Source organism: Mastigoproctus giganteus, chromosome 10 (assembly GCF_048544385.1).
Source record: "Mastigoproctus giganteus isolate SK-2022 chromosome 10, ASM4854438v1, whole genome shotgun sequence".
NCBI lineage: Eukaryota > Metazoa > Arthropoda > Arachnida > Uropygi > Thelyphonidae > Mastigoproctus > Mastigoproctus giganteus.
Genome location: NC_143584.1, coordinates 213900922 through 213926491, shown reverse-complemented (window position 1 = coordinate 213926491; position 25570 = coordinate 213900922). Strand labels below are relative to the sequence as shown.

General features: G+C 37.9%; 1 protein-coding gene across 1 annotated transcript in view; it reads right to left on the bottom strand.

Moving 5' to 3' along the window:
* Positions 1–25570, bottom strand: part of LOC150079880 (SCY1-like protein 2) — a 114212-nt gene that overhangs the window by 19848 nt on the left and 68794 nt on the right. The window contains exons 13-14 of the mRNA XM_090383269.1: positions 10164–10296; positions 5288–5406 (exon numbers count right to left, since the gene is read on the bottom strand). Coding sequence (XP_090239395.1) covers positions 5288–5406; positions 10164–10296 — 252 coding nt within the window. The remainder of the gene's footprint in view (positions 1–5287; positions 5407–10163; positions 10297–25570) is intronic.

Sequence of the window (25570 nt, the reverse complement as noted above, 5' to 3'; positions counted from 1 at the left end):
AATTAAAGGCACCCCCCCTCTGACGGGCACCAGGTCCAAATTTATGTGTAATATCACCAACAGATCTAGACCACTACAGTAAAACAAAACAAAAATAAACCAAAAATAGACTGACCATTGCGCCCCATCTCAACAGAGAAACATAATGCCAATAATGGTCAGGGAATCGCTGCATTTCGATTGCTAGACAAATCACCGCAAAGACGAGTTGATCGAAAGATCAGTCCGCCACCCGATCCCCAGGTCGAACTGCCAATGCAGAGGGGATCGGGTTTCGGACTGATCTTTCGATTTACTTGCCTTTGCGGCGATTTGTCTAGCGATTGAAATGCAGCGATTCCCTGACCATTATTGGCATTATGGTTCTCTGTTGAGATGGGGCGCAATGGTCAGTCTATTTTTGGTTTATTTTACTGTAGTGGTCTAGATCTGTTGGTGATATTTCACATAAATTTGGACCTGGTGCCCGTCAGAGGGGGCGCCGTTAAATTTCTATTTTAATTGGCTTTCAAAATTTAATGAATTATTATTTATTATTCTTATAATTAGATGTTCTAAATTATCTTAGAGATTTTCTGCTGCAATATTTTTACTCTTGTTATTCCCTCTCTTCCCTCCCTGTTTGGTTTGATTCTTAAGTTTAATTTCAACTATTTTCACTCTTGTCTTGCCATACTGCTGGCATTATTTTATTTTTAACTCTCATTCTAATTTATTTGTATGGTTATATTTCAAGCATCATGTAGAGGAATATGCTTTTTGCTGCCTCTGATGTTTGCTGTACCTTTTTATTTTATTTTTATTATAAAAGATTCAGTTTCCAACTATTTTAAACTTTATTCAAATATATGTATAAGTATATATATATATATATATATATATATATATATACTTTTTTTTTTTTTTTTTGTAAAACAAATTAAATGTACATATATTCCACAAAAATCGACCCAAAAAAGTAATAGTTCCATTTTTGCAGCTGCTACATATCTTCAGGATAAGGAAAAATCTGCACTTCCTGTCACTCTGATATCATTTCCCTCCCTCTACTATCAGAGGTATTTGCATCTAGCAATTAAAAATAAGATATGTTACAGCTAAATTAGACAGCTGCAATGAAATCTACTCAGAAAAATAATTAATAACAAAATCAGAATGACACGATCACTTTAAAGAAGCTTATCAGCTATATATACACTGCAAGACATGTTACTACAAAACAACGCCACAGACTACAACAAAACCAAACTTCAGAAGACATTGCAAAGATGCAATGGACAGTTCTATATCCTACACAAACAGACCCAGGCCTTGCTTTAATAACTTATTTGGGACAATGTTTCTAATCTGATGAAGACATGAGGACAAGATTCATCACTGGCTCATGAATGTGATACACTATTTTATAACAGCATATCTGGAACATACAAAGACTGTGGAAAAATAAGTATGCACATATTTTTTGCTTATGTTTTAAATAATTATTACTGTGATATTGTTTTCCTATCACAAATAAATATTTCTCAGAAAAAAAAACTAAAATAATTGCTTTTGGGAAGACTTATGATTATATCTTACAAACTAAATTAATAAAGAAATTTAAATAAAAGCAGTCCATCAGACACATTATTTGTTATTTGGTTTTTAGGAGCATTAGCAACTAAGGCCATATTGCTCCGGTGATATGCGGTGGTCATTCCCTGACCTTTCCGCATCCTCCGTATTTGGTGGTCACGGGCTCGAACCTGGTCTAATCTAAGCATGTGCTATATCAGACACATTAAAACTATACAAATAATTTTAATATGATGTATTGAGTAACACATTAATATTCTAGTTGTCTGAAACTATACTTATCTCATTCTTGAAACTAGCAATAATATCTGCTTTTAAATTATTGATAACATTTTTCATTCCCACTTTTCTAACCTAGAAAGTTTTAAACAGCTGACCATATTGGAAAGCATATGAAACATATTTAGTTATATATTTCATAACAAAGAAAACAAATAAGCACTGCAATATATTTTAAATATATATGTTATATATTACCATGGCCATTGTTCATTCACTGCAAGACAAAGGCCTCCTCAATGTCTTTCCAGTAACTGCAGTCTTGTGCTTTCTGTTGCCATTGTATGCCAGAAAATTAAACAATATCATCGATCCACCTCATCTTTAGTCTATTTACTGGGTGTTTAGAGTCAATTTAGTTTCCATTCCAAAATTTTTTGGTCCATCTATTCAGTTCTTGATAAATATGTGACCTGACCATTTCCATTTTAAGCACTTTGTTCTTTCAATGATGTCACAGATCTTGGTTTGTTGGTGAATCTATGCATGTTTTTCACCTCTTTTGGTTTTGTTCAAAATTCAATGCTGTATACTTCTCTGTGTAACCCTCAGTCTGTGTAAAGTTTTGGCATTCAATGTCCACATTTCACAACCATATGTTAGGACAGGACGCATACATTGATCAAAATAATAAATAATAATATCGTTTGAGACAGAGTGGTAAGTTTATCTTGATGACCATATTAAGTTTTCTAAATGCTTGCCATCCAAATTTTATGCACCGTTCAATTTCCATCTGTTGAAATTTCTTATCCAAGGTAAACGCGTCTTTCCACTTCTTCTACTTCATGAAAATCAGCCATGATTTTCTGTAGTTTGGTAAATTTGTTGAATATAATCTGTGTTTTCTTGATATTCATCTTCAAACCAAACTTCTTACTTTCATGCTGCAGTTCAAATGTTTTGCTGCAATTCTTCTGGATCACTGGCAAAGAGAATGATATCACCTTCAAATCATAAGTGATTCAGTCAATCTCCATTTATCTTGAGTCCTTTATTATACCAATTTAGCTTGCAAAAAATTTCTCCTAAACAGGCAGAAAATTGTTTTTGGAAAATCTGTTTCCTTGTCAGACACCTTTTCCTATGTTCATCTAAACTTTATCATCGTTGACCCATATTGATGAAGTTGCCTTTTCATACAGTGGCGGACAAAAACTGCATCACCTTAAAAAAAATAACTCTTGTAGTGAAATGTATACGATATTGTTTGATTACAGTCATTTTGTTCGTTGCAAAGCAAAGGTGTTGCGTCAGAGAGCGCTTCTATTGCATCAGACAGTAATTGCAATGTATTGCATTAGCCGTTTCTATAAGTACAGCATTGGAAGGATATACACACTCATTAGTATTCTGTTTTGCGGAGGTGTAAGCATAGCTCCATATGTTCAGTTGACACCAAGAAAAAAAAGTGTAGCTGTTGCTCTGTCCTAGGAAGGGCTTTCTATGCATGTTATTGCTGATAAAATAGGCTGCCACCAGTCAATGGTATCCTGGGTTTCATCACATGAAACCAGTGATGTGAAGAGAAGACCTGGATTAGGCCTTCTCTGAAGAGAGAGTAAGAGAGTGACTACGCCTTCCCAAGATCGATATCTGAAATGGCCATGCCATCAGGAGCCATTCTAGTGCTCCTGATCTAAAACTGGACTTTGAGATGGCCTCTGGTGTTGAAACAATTGCACGAACTATCCAAAGATGGCTTTGAGAATGTGGTCTGCATGCCTACCGCGGCCCAAGAAGAAGCCTTTGTTGACCCAACAAATGAGGAAGAAGCCATTAGCTTGGGCTAAAACGCATGTTTCATGGACAAAAGAGCAATAGAACACCATCATCTTTTCTGATGAATTGAAATTCAACCTGCATGGCTGGGATGGGAAGAGATATGTTAGAAGACGAAAATCGGATGCATAACAAGCAAAGGGGTGGGGCGAATTAAGTTTATTAATGGAACAGTGAATGCAGAAACCTACACTGCTATCTTGGAGGAGTGCCTGAAACCCGTTATTAGGATCACCACAGACATCCAAAATTGCATTTTTCAACAGGACTCAGCACCTTGGCACGGCAAAATTGGTAAGTAATTTTATGCTATTTAGATTTAATGATAAGTTTGTCTTCTTGTCTCACAAGGCTTAAAACATACATCAATGTTTTCCCTCATTTTTTGCCCTTAAGGTGCAGTCATACCTCAGAAATGCTAGCATTACAGTGTTAGACTGGCCCAGCAAGAGTGCAGATTTGAACCCTATTGAAAATTGCTAGTACAGAATGTCATCTAAAATTGCTCATAAGAAGCCAACAAGTAAGATTCAGCTGCAGGAGAGCATTGTAAGGGTGTGGTACTACGAAATTGGGCAACTGCATATCCAGAAGTTAATTAACTCTATGCCAGATCGTTGCAAAGCTGTAACTGCAGCTCAAGGAGGAACAACAAAATATTGAGGACTTATTTTGCTGATTTACAGTACATAATACTATTATGTTAAATTGTCATTTCACTTTGTACACGTAAATGCAATAAAATGTGTTTGGTTGTCATGATTGCCATTTGCATGATTTCTCATATTTCCATTAATTACGCATTTTACCCTTTGGGAAGATATTTATGGCAATTAGGTATATCAGATGGAGTCTTTTTATTGGATTTCATTCACAGAGATATACATCCTATCTAACAAATGCATTTCGAACATTTCTGCAACTCACAATGCAGCACAAAACACATTATTTGCAAAATTCACAAGCAATGCAGTTTTTTTGTCCACCACTGTATACTGAATCCATTGTACTGAAGCCTGTTTGTTCTTTGGGTTGTGCAGCATCAAGTATTGTGGCAATTATTCTTGAAAGTATCTTTGTGAAAGCCTTGTAGACAACTGGCTTATTGGTCGATAGTTTTTTTAAATTTGCCTTATCACCTGTTTTTGTTCAGTAGGATGGCTTTTGCATTTTTCCATGCTATAGGTACTTCATTAAGTAGAAGGTATTTTAAAAATAGTCTGGCTAGAGCTTTACATACCCTGGTCTCTAGTTTTTAACATTTCAACAGTGACTTTATTGGGTCCTGATGCTTTGCCATTTTCACTGATTTTATAACATTTTCTACTTCTACCAAAATATTTGGTAAAACTTCTGCATCTGGTGTTGTATCCAGTTGTCCTTTATCCTTTTAAAGATTTGAATAAAATTCTTCCATTCATTTTAGTTTTATTATGTTATATATAAAAAAATATAAAATAATAATAATAACAATTTGATTATTAAGATAACTAACGTCAATTTATATTAAAATCTTGCAAGTTATGTATGCTACATATACAGTGTACACGAACCAACAGCAATAATTACATTTCAACTGTAAATGACAGTTTCAAAAGAAATTTATTTTAAAATTTCAATACTATAATATATGAAAACTTGGAGTCCTTACTTGATTTAGAGTAAGTCCATTTTCAATAGTTAGAGGCATAAGAAACGGTATGACTTTGGTGGCCATAATATCCTTGGTAATACCAAGTTTCTTATGAGACATGGTCAGTTTATAGATACCTATAAAATTCAAGATGGTTTGATAATTATAATAATTCAAGAAAATAATGCCATTCATACCATTCCTAGTTTCATTCAATATTATTAGTATGTACAAAGGATAATCAACAAGATAAATTTTACATCAAATATTTATCAAATTTATCAACAAGATAAATTTTACAAATATTTTTTATCATTTTTGAATGCAATAATTACGCAAGAATTTACAAATAAAAATTCTGTTTTATTTCCAAATTAAAAACTTCTGATTTGTTAAGTGTAAACTTTAGCATACATTAACAAATCTGAAGTTTCAGATATTGAATTATGAAGATCAACTACCTACTTCTCAAAATAAGAGATTCTTCTTTTCTTCATAAGAGTTCTATCAGTCACTGCCAGATCTTTAGAAGGCAAAAATATCAAGAGGGGAACAAGTATCAAGCAACAATTAAAAGATAAAGCTTCTCTTATGATTCGCAAAAAAATGTAAACTACCAATGGTCTTTCTCAGCAGGAAAACGCACACACGCGTATGTCAGAATTCAAAGGCAAAACCATGCTGATCTTTTTTGATATTTTAAAGGAATTATTTATTATGAATTTGTTCTTCAGAATAGTCAAATTTTTGGAATTTTTTTTACGAAAACCCCAAACAAGAGAGGTATTAGAACCTATAATACTTAGTACTGTGCTTGGGTTGGAGGTTGAGAAGTATGAAAGAAGGTTGTTCCAGAAAACAGCAGTTGAATGAATAAACAAGGAAGATGAAAAGTTGGTTCTGTGAGTGAGAAGTTGGACAGTAAATGGATGTTGGCTGGTGGCGGCATGTGTTCGGACTGTTTTGAAAGAGAGAGCGGGAATTATAGAAGCCAATTCAGAAGAACAGTGCCCATGGAAGTAGCTGTATGTAGAAAAGGCATGCAGCAGAAACAGTACATCTATGAGACATCGAGTGCAGAGACTCTGTTAGAGAGGAGTCATTAATTAACCTAACTGCCCTCTTCTGAATGGAATCTAGAAGCCTCAGAGAGGTTTTGGGGGCACCGCCCCAGATGTGGGAACAATATTCCCTCGTAGGGCAGATTTGCGATTTGTGCGGAGTGAACAGCTGTTTGGAAGAAAAGTAACGCCGAGAATGAAAGAGAAAACCAAGTTTATTGGATGCAGATGAAGCAATATTTGTAATGTGCTTATGCCAAGAGAGATTAGAAGTCAGGGTAATCCCCAAAAGAGATATATCATTTTGCCTCAAAATCGGAGTGTCACCAAAGATAAGCATAGGAGCAGAATCCTTTTTGCGAGATATAAGACAAGACTGAGTTTTAGAAGGATTGAAATCAACTAAGTTGTCTTTGCCCCACTGGAAATACCTGGAGATCAGCATTTAAGGAATTGGTAGTGAATATTCGAGAAGTTACAAGCTGTTCAGAAGGGTCATTACTAACAGATTAGAAAGAATACTTGATGAGAATCAACCGAAAGAGCAAGCTGGCTTTAGGACAAGATTCTCAACTATGGATCACCTTCACGTAATGTCACAGTTAATGGAGAAAGCAAATGAATATAAAACATCATTATGCCTCGCATTTGTGGATTATGAAAAGGCATTTGACTCCATACAAGCATAACGCAATGTTTCGGGCACTGGAAAGACAAGGCATAGATATCCCATATATTATGATTTTGAAGAAAATATATGAGAATGCTACCTCCTTTATTAATATCCTTACCTAGCTGAAAGGCTTAAGTTCTAGACAAAGACAGTAGTAAATTTAAAATTGAGAAAGGAGTTCGACAAGGAGACACAATATCTCCGAAGTTGTTTACTGCTGCCCGTGAGGAAGCTTTCAGAAGATTAGACTGGTCGCAGAAAGGAGTCAATGTGAATGGAGAGTACCTAAACCATTTACGATTTTCAGATGACATTGTGGTCATAAGCGACGATCCCAAAGAATTAGAGGAAAACCTTAATCAGTTATGCAGAGTTAATAAGGATTTTGGACTAAAGATGACTATGACTAAAATGAAAGTAATGAAGAACAAGTATGCCACAGAAAGGGATATAATGATTGAAGGAGCAGTAATTGAAAAGGTGGAGTCATATACTTATCTGGGTCAAGTTATTAGCTGTAATAATGTTAAATGGCTGGAAGTCAAGAGAAGAATAAATTTTGGATGGATAGCATTCAGGAAATATAGTAACATACTGAGGAGCAATATCCTAATTTGTCTGAAACGTAAAATAATGAACTAATGTATACTCCCCACCATGACTTATGGAAGTGAAACAAAAGAATGGAAGAGAAGCTGAGAACTACACAGCAAAGAATGGAACAAATTATATTGGAAATCAGACTGTTAGATAAGAAGAGAAACACACAGATTAGGCAGCAAACTCAAGTAAAGGACATTCTTATCAAAACTAAAGAACTAAAATGGTCTTTGGCAGGACACATAGCTCGAAGACATGATGACAGATGGACTAAAAAAAACAACAGAATGGTACCCAAGAGGAGCTAAAAGAAAACCTGGAAGACAATGACGGAGATGGACAGATGAAATTCATGAGTTTATGGGTAGTAAATGGATGGCCATTGCACAAAACAGAAGGAACTGGAAAGTTGCTGGAGAGGTCTTCATCCTGCAGTGGATTGAAAATGGCTGATGATGATGATGATTCGAGAAGTTGAAGCTGATTGAGCAGGGCAAGGTTTCTCAAAATGGAAAGTGGAATGCAATGTGCTATCATCGGCAAACTACGGATAGGTTTTCCAGTCAATGGAAGAAGGTCATTAATATACAAGAGGAAAACAGTGGGGGAAAGAATTGAACCTTGGGGACACCAGCATTAGTGGGGAAGTTAGAAGACAGAGAGCCATCTACCATCACCCTCAGTGAGTGATCAGAGAGAAAACCGGATAACCAATTACAAAAAACAGTTGGCAAACCATAAGATGGAAGCTTGTTTAGAAGACCTTTATGCCAAACACGATCGAAAGTCTTTGAGGTGTCAAGAGCAACTGCTTGTGTTTCACCAAACTTTTCCATTGAATTTGTCCATTATGTGCACAGCTGTACAATCTTTCAAAAAGGCTGGATCTTTTGGCTAGTATTTCAAGTGGATTTTGCACATTTCAATTTGATCTTCCAGAAGCTCTTTCAGCAAGGTAGTTTATGGTGGTTTAAAAAAAAAAAAAAGTGTTGGAGCTTCCACCTTACTCACCTGATATTGTTCCATGCAACTTTGTCATTTCCTAAAATAAAAAGAAACTTATACTTGGATTTCAGGAAAGCTTTTGATACTGTTGTGCATGGAAGACTACTGTACAAATTGGAGCGGTATGGCATTAAGGGCAAGTTGCTACAATGGATAAAAGGTTGGTTGAGTGGGAGAAGACAGAGAGTGGTAATCAATGGATGCTGCTCTTCATGGACTAATGTTATAAGTGGAGTCCTCCAGGATTTTGTGTTGGGTCCACTGTTGTTTTGTATATTTATCAATGATATTGATGAAAGTACATCAGGTTTAATGTCCAAGTTTGCAGATCATACAAAGGTTGACAGGGTTGTTAATGACAGTAATGTCATTAACAACTATATAAGCTATATGAGCTTGCTTTCTTGCAGCATGTGCCTTTACTAATGCTAATGTAATGGCAGTGTGCTACTGCAACAGGATCTAGAAAAGTTGGGCAGATGGACTGAGAGTGACAACTGAAGTTGAACATTGCATTTGTCAAAGTACTGCATATGGGGAGAAGTAACTCCAGAGAAACATACCAATTATTGTGTGGTACTACAGTTAGGGTGGTAGAAAATGAAAAAGACCTGGGAGTAATTGTGCAGTCAGATATGAAGATTTCTGAGCAGTGCAAACAGCCTGCCAGAACAAGTCATGGGGTATTGTCAATGATATACAGGAATTTTACAAGCAGGGAAAAGGAGGTGATTATTCCTTTGTACAAGGCAATGGTCAGGCCATGCCTTGAGTACTGCTACAGGTCTGGAGGTCTCATTTTAGGAAGGATGCAGAGTTGCTTGAACAAGTGCAGGGAAGGCAACAAGATTGGTGAGGGGAATAAAGAGGCGGTCTTACCAAGAAAGTCTTTAGTTCTGCAAATTGCAGCTTCTGGAGACTAGGCACCTACAAAGTATCTGATTGAAGTGTATAAGGCTGTGAATGGATTGAGCAGGTTCAATTCTAATGGGATTTTTCCACTTGCTCGGATTACAAATCTGAGGGATCATAAATTCAAATTGAGGAAAGACTGTTGTAGAATAGATGTGCAGACATTTGCCTTTAGCCAGTGGGTAGTTGATTGCTGGAACAAACTTTCATCTGTCGTGGAAGTTGATAGCTTAAATAAATTCAAGGAGGAACTGGACAAATTTTTAGAGGGAATGGATGTGTGAAGTGGGTTTTTTTTTTTTTTTTTTGGCTGATGGTACACAAGTGTGCTTTCTTGCATCACATTCTCTACTACTACGTATAAAGGACCTTACTTTGAATCAATATGATTTGGATGTAATCAAACCAATACCATAGATAATCCTGGAGTCCTTGCAATAGTGAGGACTCGAGAGAATGATTTTTAGCAATGTTTCTAGGCATGGCAAAGACACTGGGATGGTCAAAAGAATTTCAAGTCTTAAAAGTGAAACAACACTAAAGATTATAAATATGGCCTTTTTTTTTAACATTTTTCTCTATATGAAAAATTTCCTATGTATATATTTACATATTAATACTGATTAGTTATTGAGGCACTTACCTAAAATTCCCATTAATACTGCCGGTTCCTTTGAAGGGATTTGTGGCAGAAGTGGCAATACCTCATCTAAAACAAGCCATTTGTCTAAATGCTCTAATAATTTGCCTAAGCATACAAGACAGTTTACTCTCACCTAGACCAAGAAAACATAGAAAAACCCTTAATGTAGACTTTCAAATAAATAATTTTTTAAAAAGAATGTAAAAACCAGTGAATTATAGCATATCTGTAATAACAGTATACTTGAAAAAGTACTATTAATGCTTAGAGAAAATTTTGCCTTCTTATTTGAAAATGAGTAGTTATCATAGTTGCAATGATCTTTTATCTAGCAAGTTATTAGATATAAGGCAGTGGTTTTCAACAGGGGTGCCACACAATTTGGGTTTAAGTTACTTATATATATATATTAAATGCAATTTAAAGTAAAATTTACAGTTGATGGAAAAATAAAAAAATAAATAAGCAAGGTATGACAAATGCACCAAAACACAAAAAGTGGCAGTAAAGGACACAAAAGTATGTAAGAATAGATAAGTCTGATAAAGTTTGCATAGATGGAGGTGAAAATTACACAGAGTGACAAGGACTAGAAGGGTAAGGATAGTAGAAAAAAGAAGTAATGCAGATTTGAAAAAGGTGAAAGAATGTTAATATCCTAAAAGTTATGATGAATTAAGAAAATTATGGGCTGAATTGAAAAGCCAATTTGGATTTGAAGAAACTGTAAAGTAAAAATTATTAATACCAAATAATTAAACAAAATAAAGTAAAATAAAATAAAAGGTGGTACAGCTGCCATCAGATATCGGTGGGCAAATTTAGTTATAAGTTGAATAGAGGGATGGCAAAAATGCAAAGTCTGATGCCAGCAGAAGTAAATATTGATACGTGGTCAGGTCCTTGAGGTGTCGCAGACATTCTCTCAGATATGCCAGACAAACTGTACCTGCTACTGGGGAGTCTAAAACGCTGATGGAACTGATATTCGGGTGACATTCAGCTCAAGTGGACCCAATGTCGGCAAAGTCCGGATGGTCTGTGTCAGCCAAATCCTCTCCTTGCACCTTCACGATGGTGGGACTGTTAGTAATCCTGGGTATAATCCCCATGTGCAAGCACACTGTGGGTGACCACCCACACCACATGGAGGAATGCCACCCCACTGTGGCATTCCTCCATGTGGTGGTAGATAACTCTCATCAAGTGGTGCTATACCACCACTTTGCTTATTGGAGGCTTGAAGTGGTGGAACCCATGTTTAGTCTCCAGAGCTAAGTTCTGGTCAACCCTTCCCAATCTCTTCCATCATGCAGTATGACTGATGTCTTTTGAGGTTATGATGGACATCATGGCAAAATCTAAACTTCCTTACATTTCGAGGATACAGCTCTAAAACAGTGCTCGCAGGCTGGCCGCTAGTTAGTACACCGGACCGAACCTATTGGTAACTCTCTAGGAAGCTATCAGATCAACTAGTGTATAATCTTGCTACCTCTACTCTTCCAAGATAGTGACTGGAGGGAATATGAGTAGTGTGTATGGGGGGGGGGGGCATTGTCAAGGCCACATTATGTCGGGGATATGGGTATATTCTTACCCAGATCCTTGGTTGTTTGTTTGTTGTTTGGTTTTTAGGAGCATTAGCAACTAAGGCCATATTGCTCCGGGAATATGCGGTGGTCATTCCCTGACCTTTCCACATCCTCCGTATTTGGTGGTGTTGGGCTCGAACCCCTGTCTAATCAAGAAGCGTGTGCTATACACTGCTGCTCCTTCCCACCTGGCTACGGAGGCGCCCTAGATCCTTGGTATGCCATATCCAAAAATTTCATTACTTCATACAGCATGTCCCCACCCTCATTTTTTCTTATTACTAAATACACCATGAATAGTCAAACTAATACAGCAAGCTTATCTGCAAAAAGATCTAAACCTCCCAAACACTTCCTAGTTCATTTCACAAATATACGTGTTCTCAGTTCTAATCTCAATGATGTTCATTTCCACTTGCAATCTGCCAAACCCCATGTACTTTTTCTGACAGAATCTCAGTTATCAGTTGATTCAACCGCTGCTCATCTCAGTTGTCCAAATTATTCCTATGATTCCTTTTGCCTCAAACGTGGTATACTTGTGCATATGTCCGTTCCGATATTCCCTGTCAGAGACTTGGTAATTTGGAATCTCCTCTTTTCGATCGTCTCTAGATTAAAATCTCTCTACCTCATTCTGTCAAATTCGTCTGTTGTCTCTACCATTCTCCTAACTCCACTAATCACTTGGAGATCTTTGACTTCCGCACTTTGCAACTTGACTTTCTCCAGTCCAACTTTCCTAACGGTGAGGTAATTTTCCTTGGTGATTTTAATGTTCACAACTCCAGCTGGCTTCCGTTCTCTAGTTACACAGACCCAGCTGGTCAAGATGCTGAGACATTTACAATTACTAACCTCGCACAGATTGTTTATTTACCTACCAGAATACCCCTAGGGGCTCACAGCTGGTGAGTATGGGCTTGGCACACCCAGGATCCTGAGCTGGATATCTTCATTCTTCTCTTTCTTGGTGATTCCCTTCTACTTCTCTCTCTCTCTCTCTCTCTCTCTCTCTCTCTCTCTCTCTCTCTCTCTCTCTCTCTCTCTCTCTCTCTCTCTCTCTCTCTCTCTCTCTCTCTCAGGGTAATTCAAAATATTTTTTTTTTTTTTGCCCAGTGCAGCATAAGTCTCATGCTTCCTGCACCATATGACTAATAATAATAATATCGGATAATCCTAACCATACAGCCAGCACGCTTGATCTTTTTCTCACAAACAACCCTTCTAAGTATACGGTCAAAATAAATGAGTGGTCCTTTTGGAACCTCAGATCACAACTTGGTGATTGTCTCTTCTCCAATGGAGCCTTTATTTCATGGCTATTCCCAACTGCGTGTTGTTTGGCATTACAAGAATGCAAAATGGAATGACCTGCGAGATTGCTTTTCTTCTTTTCCTTAGTCAGATTACTGATTCAAAACTTCCGATGTCAATGTTTGCTCAGATCTTGTCAGTGAAATTATTCTTGTAGGAATGGAATCCTTTATTCCACACTCCACTTTAAAATCTTGTCCTTTGTATAAACTTTTGTTTTCCAATTAATGTGCTAAGGCTGTTCATCAAGGGAAGAATGTTGCATATTGTAATTGGCTTGTTTCCAATTCTTCAGTTTCATTTTCTACCTACACCAAAGCTCGCAACAATTGTAAAGCAGTTATTGATCAGTTAAAAGTAGATTTTGAACAAGCTAAGAGTAGAAAACTTGCTTCTTGCCCTAATGGTAGCGGAGCATTCTGGTCTCTTGCCAAAGCTATTGGCTGCAACTTTTGTGGCCATCTCTGCTCCCACCTCTGTCGAAACAGGTAGTTCTATTGTCACTTCAGCCAAGGATAAAGGCTGACCTGTAGCATCCTATTTTTCTTCCAACTCGTGTATTAATGATCTTGGTAAAACTCCTCCCACCATTCCCAACATGCTCCATTTAATGCTTCATGTGGTCTTCCATCAAAAGGATGTCAGAAAGATTTTGATGAATCTTGATGATAAGAAAGCTCCGGTGTTCTCAAAACTGTCTCTCCACTTGTTATCCAAACTTGTGCTCCTGAACTTACTCCTGTTCTTTGCCGCTTTTTTTTCATTTTCTTATTCCAAAGGTATGTTTTCTCCTGCTTGTAAATTAGCTCATATCCAGCCAGTTCCTAAAAAGGGTGACAAATCCTTCCCATACAATTATCGTCCCATTGCAATTACTTCTATTCTTTCTAAAGTAATAGAGAAATCAATTAACCTCCAACTCTTAAACTACCTAGAAAACCTTCCATCTCATAAACGATTGCCAATATGGATTCAGCCAGTCTCGATCCACTGCTGATATTCTGGCTTATGTTAGCATCAGCATTAGTTGAGGCACATGATGCAAGAAAGCAAGCTTATACAGCATCAGCCAAAAAAAAAAAAAAAAAAAAAAAAAATTCCCATTTCACCCATCCGGTGACTCCAAATGTTTGTCTAGTTCAGCCTTAAAATTTATTTAAGCTATCAAACTTCCACAACAACAGATGGAAGTGTGTTCCAGCAATCAACTACTCGGTCGCTAAAGGCATACTTCTGCACATCTATTCTACAACTGTCTTTCCTCAATTTGCCCCCCTCAGGTTCTTAATCTGAGCAAGCAGAAGTAATTTCGTCAGCATTGAGCCAGCTTAAAGAATCCAAGGCCTTATACACCTCAATCAGATCACCTCCCAGGTGCCTAGTCTCCAGATGTTGCAATTTGCAGAACTTAAACCTTTTTTCATAAGTGCACCCCTTTGTTCCTCTTGCCAATCTTGTTGCCCTTCTCTGTACTCGTTCTAGCAACTCTACATCCTTCCTAAAATGAGGCCTCCAGACCTGTATACCGTACTCAAGGTGGTGGGCCTGGACCATTGCCTTTGTATAATAACCTCCTTGTTTTTTTTTTTTTTTTTTTGGTAGTTGTTGGTGCATCAGCTTCTGTGGCCATAATTCACCTCCCAAGGTTTTTTGCAGTAACTTTGATCCAAGCCCAAGGCGGGATTCGAACCCGCGACCTTTGGGTTGCCAGGCAGGCATTTCACCCACCCGGCTAGCCCGGTCGGCAACCTCCTTGTCTCTGCTAGCAAAATTCCTATATATTATTGACAAAAACTCATGCACTGCTCTGGCAGCATGTCTGCACTGCTCAGAGAACTTCATATCATGACTGCACAATTACCACCAGGTCTTTTTCATTCTCCACCTCTCCAAGTGTAGTACACAGAGTTGGTACATTTCTCTTGGGTTACTGCTATCCATATACAATACTTTGCATTTGTTAATGTTAAACTTCAGTGTGTCACTTCTCAACTCATCTGCCTAACTTTTCTTAGATCCTGTTGCAGTAGCATACTGTCTTTAGTGTCATTAACAACCCTGCCAACCTTTGTATCATCTGCAAAATTGGACATTAGGCCCGATATACTTTCATCGATATCACTGATAAATAAACAAAACAACAGTGGGGCTAGCACCGAACCCTGGGGGATTCTGCTAATAACATTAGTCACGTAGAGCAATGTCCATTTATTACCATTCTCTGCCGTTCTCCCACTCAACTGTCCCTTTATCCATGCAGTATCTTGCCCTTAATGCCATACTGCTCCAATTTGTATGCCAATCTTCCATGTGCAACAGTATCAAAAGCTTTTCTGAAATCCAAGTATATGATATCAAAATTATTTTTTGCATCCAGTTTCCTTTGTGACCACATCGTAATATTCAATTAAATTGGTCAGATAAGCCTTAGCCTTAACAAACCCATGCTGTGTCTGAACTATTTCTGCTGTCTTGTCTATGTGATCCTGTATCACCTCTGTAACCAGTGACTCCATTATTTTTTTCCAGAACAGAAGTTAAACTAACAGGTCTATAATTATTTGTGTCACCCTTTGAACCCCCTTTGTGAATTGGCAATACATTTGCACATCTCCAGTCCATGGGAAACCTCCCCTGATTCTAAGGATGCTCTTTATAATTATGGGTAAGGATTTGCTTACTTCCCTTTCTGCCTTCATTATAACTGGATAGATTCCATCTACCCCAGGTGCCTTTTTTATGTTTAACTTCAACAATTTCTCCTCCACTTTGCTCTCAGTTACCACAAAATCACTTAGCTCCCTGTTAGAGTTTGATAAACTTCTGGGATTCCCCTCCTTGAATAACTCCTCATGTGTGAATGTAGCTGCAAAATACTCATTCAGTTTATCAGCTACTTGAGCAGGATCATCAATAGTCGAACCATCTATGTTAAGTGGACCAATCTGATTCATCCCCTTCCTTCTAGAGTTCACATAAGTAAAGAACACTTTGCTGTTTTTCTTTGCATCCTTTGCCAAAGATTTCTCGTAATCTGCCTTCGCCTGTCTAACCTCCTTTGTGACTTGATTAAAGACTAGCTTATGTCTGCCATAGGCTTCTTTGTCGCCTGATAATTTATATGCCTCCCATGCATTTTTCTTCTCTGCCACCAACTTCATTAATTCATCCGACATCCATTTAGGCCTGAACCTTGAACAGTATTTCTCAGTTGGTATGAAAAGCCTCGTAGCCTCCAAGATTAGGTCCCTGAAGTCTTCCCATTTAGAATTCACTGTTGGTAACATCATTAGTTGATCCCACTCTATAGAATTTAAAAACTGTCTGAGACCTCTGTAGTCACCTTTACAAAAACCCTTCCCTTTACCCTTGATGGTAGTTACATCTTTAAGTAAATCCCACATCAGTACACTGGGATCACTGTCACCTAGTGGTTCCTTTATCTGCAATTTCCTAATGCATGTGTCATTACTGCTGATAATCAGATCAAAGGTATTATTCCCTATGGATGCCCTCGAACATATTGCTGTACAAAACAATCCTCCAATAAATCCACAAAAGTCTTGCTAGCGTGCGAGTGACCAACAGACAAGTTCCAGTCAATATCTGGAAAGTTAAAATCCCCCATTACAAGTCATTCTGATTTACTGGCCAATTCTATTTGTCTGCACAACTGTTCATTGTACTCATCAGCATCATTAGGCCTATAACATACTCTTACTCTCATTTTCCCTTTCCTAGTGTTTATGTCATACCAAACAGACTCAACATTGCACTGTCCAGCCGTGTCAACTGGATGCACTTCCCTTAGATTTTATGTGTTTCTTAACTAACAGCCTAACCCCTCTGCCCTTACTATCCTGTGTCCTTTCTGTACAAATTGTACTCCCCAATACTTCCAATTCTGCACTGCTTATATCTGTGTAACACCATGTCTCTGATATCCCAACAATATCTGCCTTTGATGTCTTGATCAGCACTTCAAATTCATAAATTTTAATTGACTTTACTTCTAGCATTTGTACATGCAAGTATACATGCACTTGTTCTTACTCTTAGTTACCCTAAGACAGCCCAAGTATTTACTTGTTCCATGATAACTCCAAGCAGCTCTTGAAATTTCCAGCAACTTTCTCTCTAGGCTGCTACTCATTACAATAGAAGCCGTGCAAGAATCACTTATGCTTCTTCCTGCAGCTACCGTTAATCTTTTAGTCTGTGAATCCTCCCAAACTAGCAGTTTTTCTGACCCCATCTAACACTGCCTCGATAGCATCAACAAATATTCTTGCACCCTTTTCTATTTAAGTGTATCCCATCCCTGTTAGCAAGCGCAGACCACACTGAAAAAAACTTCTACCCATGAGCCTTGCACAATCTCTCCAGGGTCGAATTAATTGACAAGGCTCTCATCATATATTCTCTTCTATTGTGTCTCGGCAGAATTGCAGACACTTTCAAATTTAACCCTAACTCACGACTTTTTTTCAGCATTGATCTGTAAATCTGCAGATTTTACTCTTAAGGTCATTAGTGCCAACGTTGTACAATACAGTAAACCCTCGATTAAAAGGTCCCCGATATAACGGATTTTCAGATTTAATGGACCGGACAAATAATAATACAAGTAATGTACATATTAATACTCGACCATATTATTTTTTTTAGGTTTATACAAAACTTCAGTGTTATTAATTAAAAATTAATAATAATTACCTATTTCCATTATTGTTTTGATAATTACCTACTTTTATTTTTATAATCAAATTCAGGAAATTGTAGTCAGGAAATTGTTCTTTATTTTTTCTGAAAACATGTTCAAATAGCTGTTTTCCCAGATTACAGATAAGAGCAGGGCAGAGACTTGCGAGCTAAGGTGTGACTCGGGACACTAAACTGCAGGTCTACCGACTCGCTTTGTTTCGGTCTCAGTCTGCCTCAAGCTATTGTGCAGTCAGGTTGTATACTCATACAGAGTGTTTCTGTGATTTCTGAATCGACTTTATTTATTAAATAATTTTGCAATCCTTACAATTTAAAATGGCATCAAGTGATAGAGGAGTTAAAAGAAAGCGTGTGAACCTAAATGTGGCACAGAAATTAGAGCTAACTGAGAAATTAGAACAAGGCATCTCAGTAGCACGTGTTTTTGAAATTTACGGCGTAAAAAAAACAAACTGTTTCTGATATCCGTAAATCAAAGGCCAAATTGCAACATAAATTTATGTTGTACAGTACTGTATAATGTATTAAAGCTTTTTTTTTACATTAACAACAATAAAAAATGCCCCCCCCAGGTTACATTCGACTTAACGGACATCCCTTCTCCACTATTAGTCCATTAAATCGAGGGTTTACTGTATCACCTTTTATGTCCTTAAAAGATGATATCTGCTCTACAACGTCATCAACTTTGCCCCTGGGCAGACATACCTTGGTCCTGTTCCACCTATCCTTTATGCATAATATATTCCCCATCTCCCTGACAATAGTGTCACCGACAATAACTAGTTCCTGTGGGACCAGCGCATTCTGCCTTGGAGATTGCCGCATTTTTGCCTGATGTACAGTGGTGAGCTCTGGCATTGAATTGGGCAGCTGACAGCTTGATGGGCCCCTCATAATAATTTCTTCGAGGATCCTATACCTAAAACTCTCGTAGACATCCATCAGAATGCTGAGTTGGCGCCTAATTTCTTCACAGTCTCTGCACCTAGCGCACACACACACACAAAGACATCCTCCTTGGCTACATCATGTCCTGTTCTAGACAGGTCTGCAAACATTTCACATTTTGTGCATTGTTTTAGACTGATGTGTGGGAGAATCACCCCCTTCAGTTCTGCCGCGAGCCACAGCACTCTGGCTATTCTGTGAATGCTGCTTTGCTGCTCTAGTCTGGGCCATGATTCCATTTAAGTATAATTTCATTAACAATGAAATTTAATAAGATTAATAAATTTTATACTACTAATCTAACAGATTTCTAATATAGTGCTAAGTAATTCGCTATCTAGTTTCACGTTGAACCTTATGGTATTCTGTATCGTATAACAATGGCGGCAAGTTACGAATGTAAAATCTACGGACACTAAGTATTAACTTTCAAAATCGCTATCTAAATTCAAAATAAACCAAGGAGCTTGGCTAGAACTATAAAGCTACTTATAGAAAATAATTTAGTATAACAATTAAGTCAATAAAATGACTAAATATAAATGAAAACTTAGCATTCGCCAGAGCTGCAAAAATCTTGACCAACGTGGTAGTAACCTCGTACTCCCATTATGATATTACCCATTTATAGACAAATTCAATGGAAAAGTTCGGTGAAACACAAGCAGTTGCTCTTGACATCTCAATTTAGTTGATTTCAATCCTTCTAAAACTCAGTCCTGTCTTATATCTCGCAAAAAGGATTCTTCTGCTCCTATGCTTATCTTTGGTGACACTCCGATTTCTAGGCAAGATGATATATCCCTTTAGGGGATTACCCTGACTTCTAATCTCTCTTGGCACAAGCACATTGCAAATATTGCTTTCCTCTGCATCTAAATAACTTGGTTTTCTCTTTCACTCTCAGCATTACTTTTCTTCCAAACAGTTGTTCACTCTGTACAAATCGCAAATCTGTCCTACCGTGGAATATTGTTCCCACATCTGGGGTGGTGCCCCCAAAACCTCTCTCAGGCTTCTTGATTCCATTCAGAAGAGGGGCAGTTAGGTTAATTAATGATTCATCTCTAACAGAGTCTCTCCACTTGCTGTCTCATAGACGTACTGTTTCTGCTGCATGCCTTTTCTACAGATATTTTCCATGGGCATTGTTCTTCTATAATTCCCGCTCTCTCTTTCAAAACTGTCCGAACACGTGCCACCAGCAGCTAACATCCATTTACTGTCCAACTTCAAACCACAGAACCAACTTTTCATCTTCCTTGTTTATTCATTTAACTGCTGTTTTCTGGAACAATTTTCCTTCATACATATTTCCTGAAAATTACAGCCTACAGAAGTTCAAGTCTAATGTCAACAAATATCTTCTTTCATCTTCTCAACCTCTAATGCAAGCACGGTACTAAGTACTATAGGTTCTAATACCTCTCGTGTGTGGGGTATTCATAAAAAAAAGGGGGGGGGGAAGTTTTTCATCAGGGTACTATACCTGACCATATATCAGGAACTGTGTTTCTATACTTGCCATAACAGTAGAAGAAATGTGAAATAAATCCACATTGGTCCTTGAGGTTGTCACAGACATTCTCTCAGATATGCCAGACAAGCTGTACTTGCTACATGGGAGTCTAAAACACTGATGGAACTGATATTCGGGTGACACTCAAGTCAAGTGGACCCAATTTCAGCGAAGTCCGGACGGTCTGTGACAGCCAAATCCTCTGCTTGCACCTTCACAATGGCGGGATTGTTAGTAATCCTGGGTATAACTTCCATGCACAAGTACATTGTGGGTGACCACCCAGGTGTGAACCAACGGAAGCAGGGGTCGAGGTGTGGCGCCCACACCACATGGAGAAACGCCACCCCTCTATGTTACCAGGCAGTACTAGGTGGTAGATGACTCTTATCAACCGGTGAAATACCACCACTTTGCTTATTGGAGGCTTGAAGCGGTGGAGCCCATGTTTAGTCTCTAGAGCTAAGTTCCGGTCACCCCTTCCCCATCTCTTCCATCATGCAGTATGATTGATGACTTTTGAGGTTATGATGAACGTCGTGGCGAGATCCAATATTCCTTCCATTTTGAGGGTACAGCTCTAAAATGGTGTTCGCAGGCTGGCCGCTAGTTAGTACACCGGATCAGCTAGTGTATAATCTTGCTACCTCTACTCTGCCAGATAGTAACTGGAGGGAGTCCGAGTAGTGTGTATGCGGGGAGCATTGTCAAGGCCACATTACGTCAAGGATCTGGGTATATTCTTACCACGTGTACGCCATATCCAAAAATTTCATTACTTCATACAGCATGTCCCATCCACTTTTTCTTACTATTGAATACACCATGAATTGTCAAACTAATAGAGCAAGCTTATCTGCGAAAATATCTAAACCTCCCAAGCCCTTCCTAATTCATTTCACAAATATACGTGGTCTCGATTCTAATCTCAACGATGTCCATTTCCACTTTCAGTCTGCCAAACCCCATGTACTTTTTATGACAGAATCTCAGTTATCGGTTGATTCAACTACTGCTCATCTCAGATGCCCAAATTATTCGCTGTATGATTCCTTTCGCCTCAAAGGTGGTACTTGTGCATATGTCCGTTCTGATATTCCCTGTCAGATACTTGGCAATTTGGAATCTCCTCTCTTTGATCTTCTCTGGCTTAAAATTTCTCTACTTTGAGGTAGAGAGATTTTAAGCCAGAGGTGTCCTATCGATGATCTATCGAACTTTTGCAAGTAGAGATAGGGACGTGATAATCCCATTATATAAGGCTTATGTTAGACCACACTTGGAATACTGTGTTCAAGTATGGAGACCGCACCTAAAGAAAGACATCGAGCTTCTTGAAAGGGTGCAAAGAAGGGTAACTCGCCTGGTGAGATCGGCAAAAGGGCGTCCTTATGAAGAAAGACTTCGAATATGTGGGTTGCAGAGTTTGGAAACTAGACACCTTAGAGGAGATTTGATTGAGGTGTTTAAGGCTCTGAGAGGCATCAGTAAAATGAATGAGGACGAAATTTTCAAGATTATAAATGATGCTAGAACTAGGGGACATAAATTCAAGTTACGGGGAGAAATGTTTAGATTGGACTGCAGGAAGTTTTATTTTAGCCAGCGAGTTATAAATTACTGGAATAAGTTGCCTTCATGGGTGGTAGAGGCCGACAGTTTGGGGAAATTCAAAGGGCATCTGGATAATACTTTCGGGTAAGGGAAGCGCATAGGATGATAGGTTTAATTTCCTTTTTTTTTTTTATTTATTAATTATTATTTTTTTATTTTTTTTTATATTTTTTTTTTATATTTTTTTTTTTGGCTGGTGCAGCATAAGCCATAGGCTTTCTTGCACCATGCGGCCATTACTAATACTAATACCTCATTGTGTCAAATTCATCTGTTGTCTCTACCGTTCTCCCAACTCCACTAATCACTTCGAGCTCTTTGACTTCCTCTATTTGCAACTTGACTTTCTCCAGTCCAACTTTCCTAACAGTGAGGTAATTTTCCTTGGTGATTTTAATGTTCACAACTCCAGCTGGCTTCCGTTTTCTAGTCACACCGACCCAGCAGGTCGAGATGCTGAGGCTTTTGCAATTACTAAAGACCTAGCACAGATTGTTTATTTACCTACAAGAATACCGGGCAATCCTAATCATACATCCAATACGCTTGATCTTTTTCTCACAAACAACCCTTCTAAGTACACGGTCGAAGTGAGAGGTCCTTTAGGCACTTCAGATCACAACTTGGTGATTGTCTCTTCTCCAGTGGAACCTTTATCTCATGGCTATTCCCAATCTCGTGTTGTTTGGCATTACAAGAATGCAAAATGGGATGACCTGCGAGACTTCTTTTCCTTGGTCGGATTACTGTTTCAAAACTTCTGATGTCAATGTTTGCTCATATCGTGTCAGTGAAATTATTCTTGCAGGAATGGAATCCTTTATCCCACACTCCACTTTAAAATCTCCTCCTTTATCTAAACCTTGGTTTTCCAATAAATGTGCTATGGCTGTTCAAGAGAAGAATGTTGCATATCGTAATTGGCTTGTTTCTAATTCTTCAGTTTCATTTACTGCCTACACCAGAGCTCGCAACTATTGTAATGCAGTTATTAATCAGTCCAAACAAGAGTTTGAACAGGCTAAGGGTAGAAAACTTGCTTCTTGCCCTAATGGTAGCCGAGCATTCTGGTCTCTTACCAAAGCTATTGGCCACAACTTTTGCCCATCTCTGCTCCCACCTCTGTCCAAACCAGATGGTTCTGTTGTCACTTCAGCTAAGGATAAAGCTGACCTGCTAGCATCCCATTTTTCTTCCAGCTCATGTATTAATGATCTTGGTAAAACACTTCCCACCATTCCCAACAGGCTCCATTCAATTCCTCCTGTGGTCTTCCGTCAAAAGGATATCAGAAGGATTTTGATGAATCTTGATGCTAAGAAAGCTCCAGGTCCTGATGGTATTTCTCCACTTGCTCTCAAAACCTGTGCTCCTGAACTTACTCCTATTCTTTGCCGCCTTTTTTCACTTTCTTATTCCAAAGGTGTTTTTCCTTCTGATTGGAAATTTGCTCATATCCAGCCAGTTCCTAAAAATGGTGACAAATCCCTCCCATCCAATTATCGTCCCATTGCAATTACTTCTACTCTTTCTAAAGTAATGGAGAAATCAATTAACCGCCAACTCTTAAACTACCTAGAAACCTTCCGTCTGATCAACGATCGCCAGTATGGATTCCGTCATTGTCGATCCTCTGGTGATATTCTGGCTTATGTTACCCATTTATGGACTAATTCAATGGAAAGGTTCGGTGAAACACAAGAAGTTGCTTTTGACATCTCAAAGGCTTTGATCGTGTTTGGCATAAAGGTTTTCTAAACAAGCTTCCATCTTATGGTTTGCCAACTGTTTTTAGTAATTGGTTATCCAGTTTTCTCTCTGATCGCTCACTGAGGGTGATGGTCGACGGCTCTCTGTCTTCTAACTTCTCCACTAATGCCGGTGTCCCCCAAGTTTCAGTTCTTTCCCCCACTCTCTTCCTCTTGTATATTAATGACCTTCTTCCATTGACTGGAAATCCTATCCATAGTTTTGCCGATGATAGCACATTGCATTCCACTTTCCATTTTGAGAAATCTTGTCCTGCTCAATCAGCTTCCACTTCTCGAAAATCTACTACCAATTCCTTAAATGTCGATCTTCAGGTAATTCTCCAGTGGGGCAAAGACAACTTAGTTGATTTCACCCCTTCTAAAACTCAGTCTTGTCTTATATCTCGCAAAAAGGATTCTTCTGCTCCTATGCTTATCTTTAGTGACACTCCGATTTCTAGGCAAAATGATATATCTCTTTTGGGGATTACCCTGACTTCTAATCTCTCTTGGCACAAGCACATTACAAATATTGCTTCCTCTGCATCTAAAAAAAAAAACTTGGTTTTCTCTTTCGCTCTCATCGTTACTTTTCTTCCAAACAGCTGCTCACTCTGTATAAATCGCAAATCCGCCCTGCCATGGAATATTGTTCCGACATCTGGGGTGGTGCCCCCAAAACCTCTCTCAGGCTTCTTGATTCCATTCAGAAGAGGGCAGTTAGGTTAATTAATGATTCATCTCTAACAGAGTCTCTCCACTCGCTTTCTCATAGACGTACTGTTTCTGCTGCGTGCCTCTTCTACAGATACTTCCATGGGCACTGTTCTTCTGAATTGGCTTCTATAATTCCCACTCTCTCTTTCAAAACAGTCCGAACACGTGCTGCCACCAGCCAACATCCATTTACTGTCCAACTTCAAACCCACAGAACCAACTTTTCATCTTCCTCATTTATTCATTCAACTGCCGTTTTCTGGAACAACCTTCCTTCATATGTATTTCCTGAAAATTACAATCTACAGAAGTTCAAGTCCAATGTCAACAAATATCTTCTTTCATCTTCTCAACCTCCAACCCAAGCACGGTACTAAGTACTATAGGTTCTAATACCTCTCTTGTTTGGGGTTTTCGTAAAAAAAAAAAAAAAAATTCCAAAAATTTGACTATTCTGAAGAACAAATTTCATAATAAATAATTCCTTTAAAATATCAAAAAAGATCAGCATGGTTTTGCCTTTGAATTCTGACATACGTGTGCGTGTGTATGTCAGAATTCAAAATTTAAATTAAAAAAAAAAAAAAAAAAAGAAAAAAAAGCAAAAAGAATAAAATTGGCACATTCTTTTACAATATGGACAAAGTAGTCCCAACACAGTGTCAATGATATGAAAATTATTAAGGTAAAAATAAGGATAAGGCTAAAAAATATTATTAAGTGTTTTCAGAGTGGGAAAAAGGTTTTGAAATATGTAGATTTTTGAGTAAATTTGTAAAAATATTTTAGTGTTGGAATTTTGTGGAAATTAGGAGTATTTTAAATAAATAAAGAAAAATAGCAATAGAAGTAGGATAGTAAGAACGTTCATTTCACCTACTTTCCTACTTCTATTGCTATTTTTCTTCTTTATTTATTTAAAATATTATTTTTCCCTTCCCCTTCCTCAATTTAATACCTCACCCTTATACCATTTGCTTGTTTTAAATTGATTTCCTATCTGCACAAAATTAAATCCTACAATAAATTCTACATATTCATTTTAGCATTTTTCTATTTTAACTAAATTATTTATACCTCAATAAATTACACTACGTTGGGACTACCTTGTCCATACTGTATTAGAAGGTGCTAATTTCTTTATCATGACTTGGCCATTCACTTTTGGCCAAGTCATGATAAGGTTTTGGCCATTCACGTTTCTTCTACAACTATGGA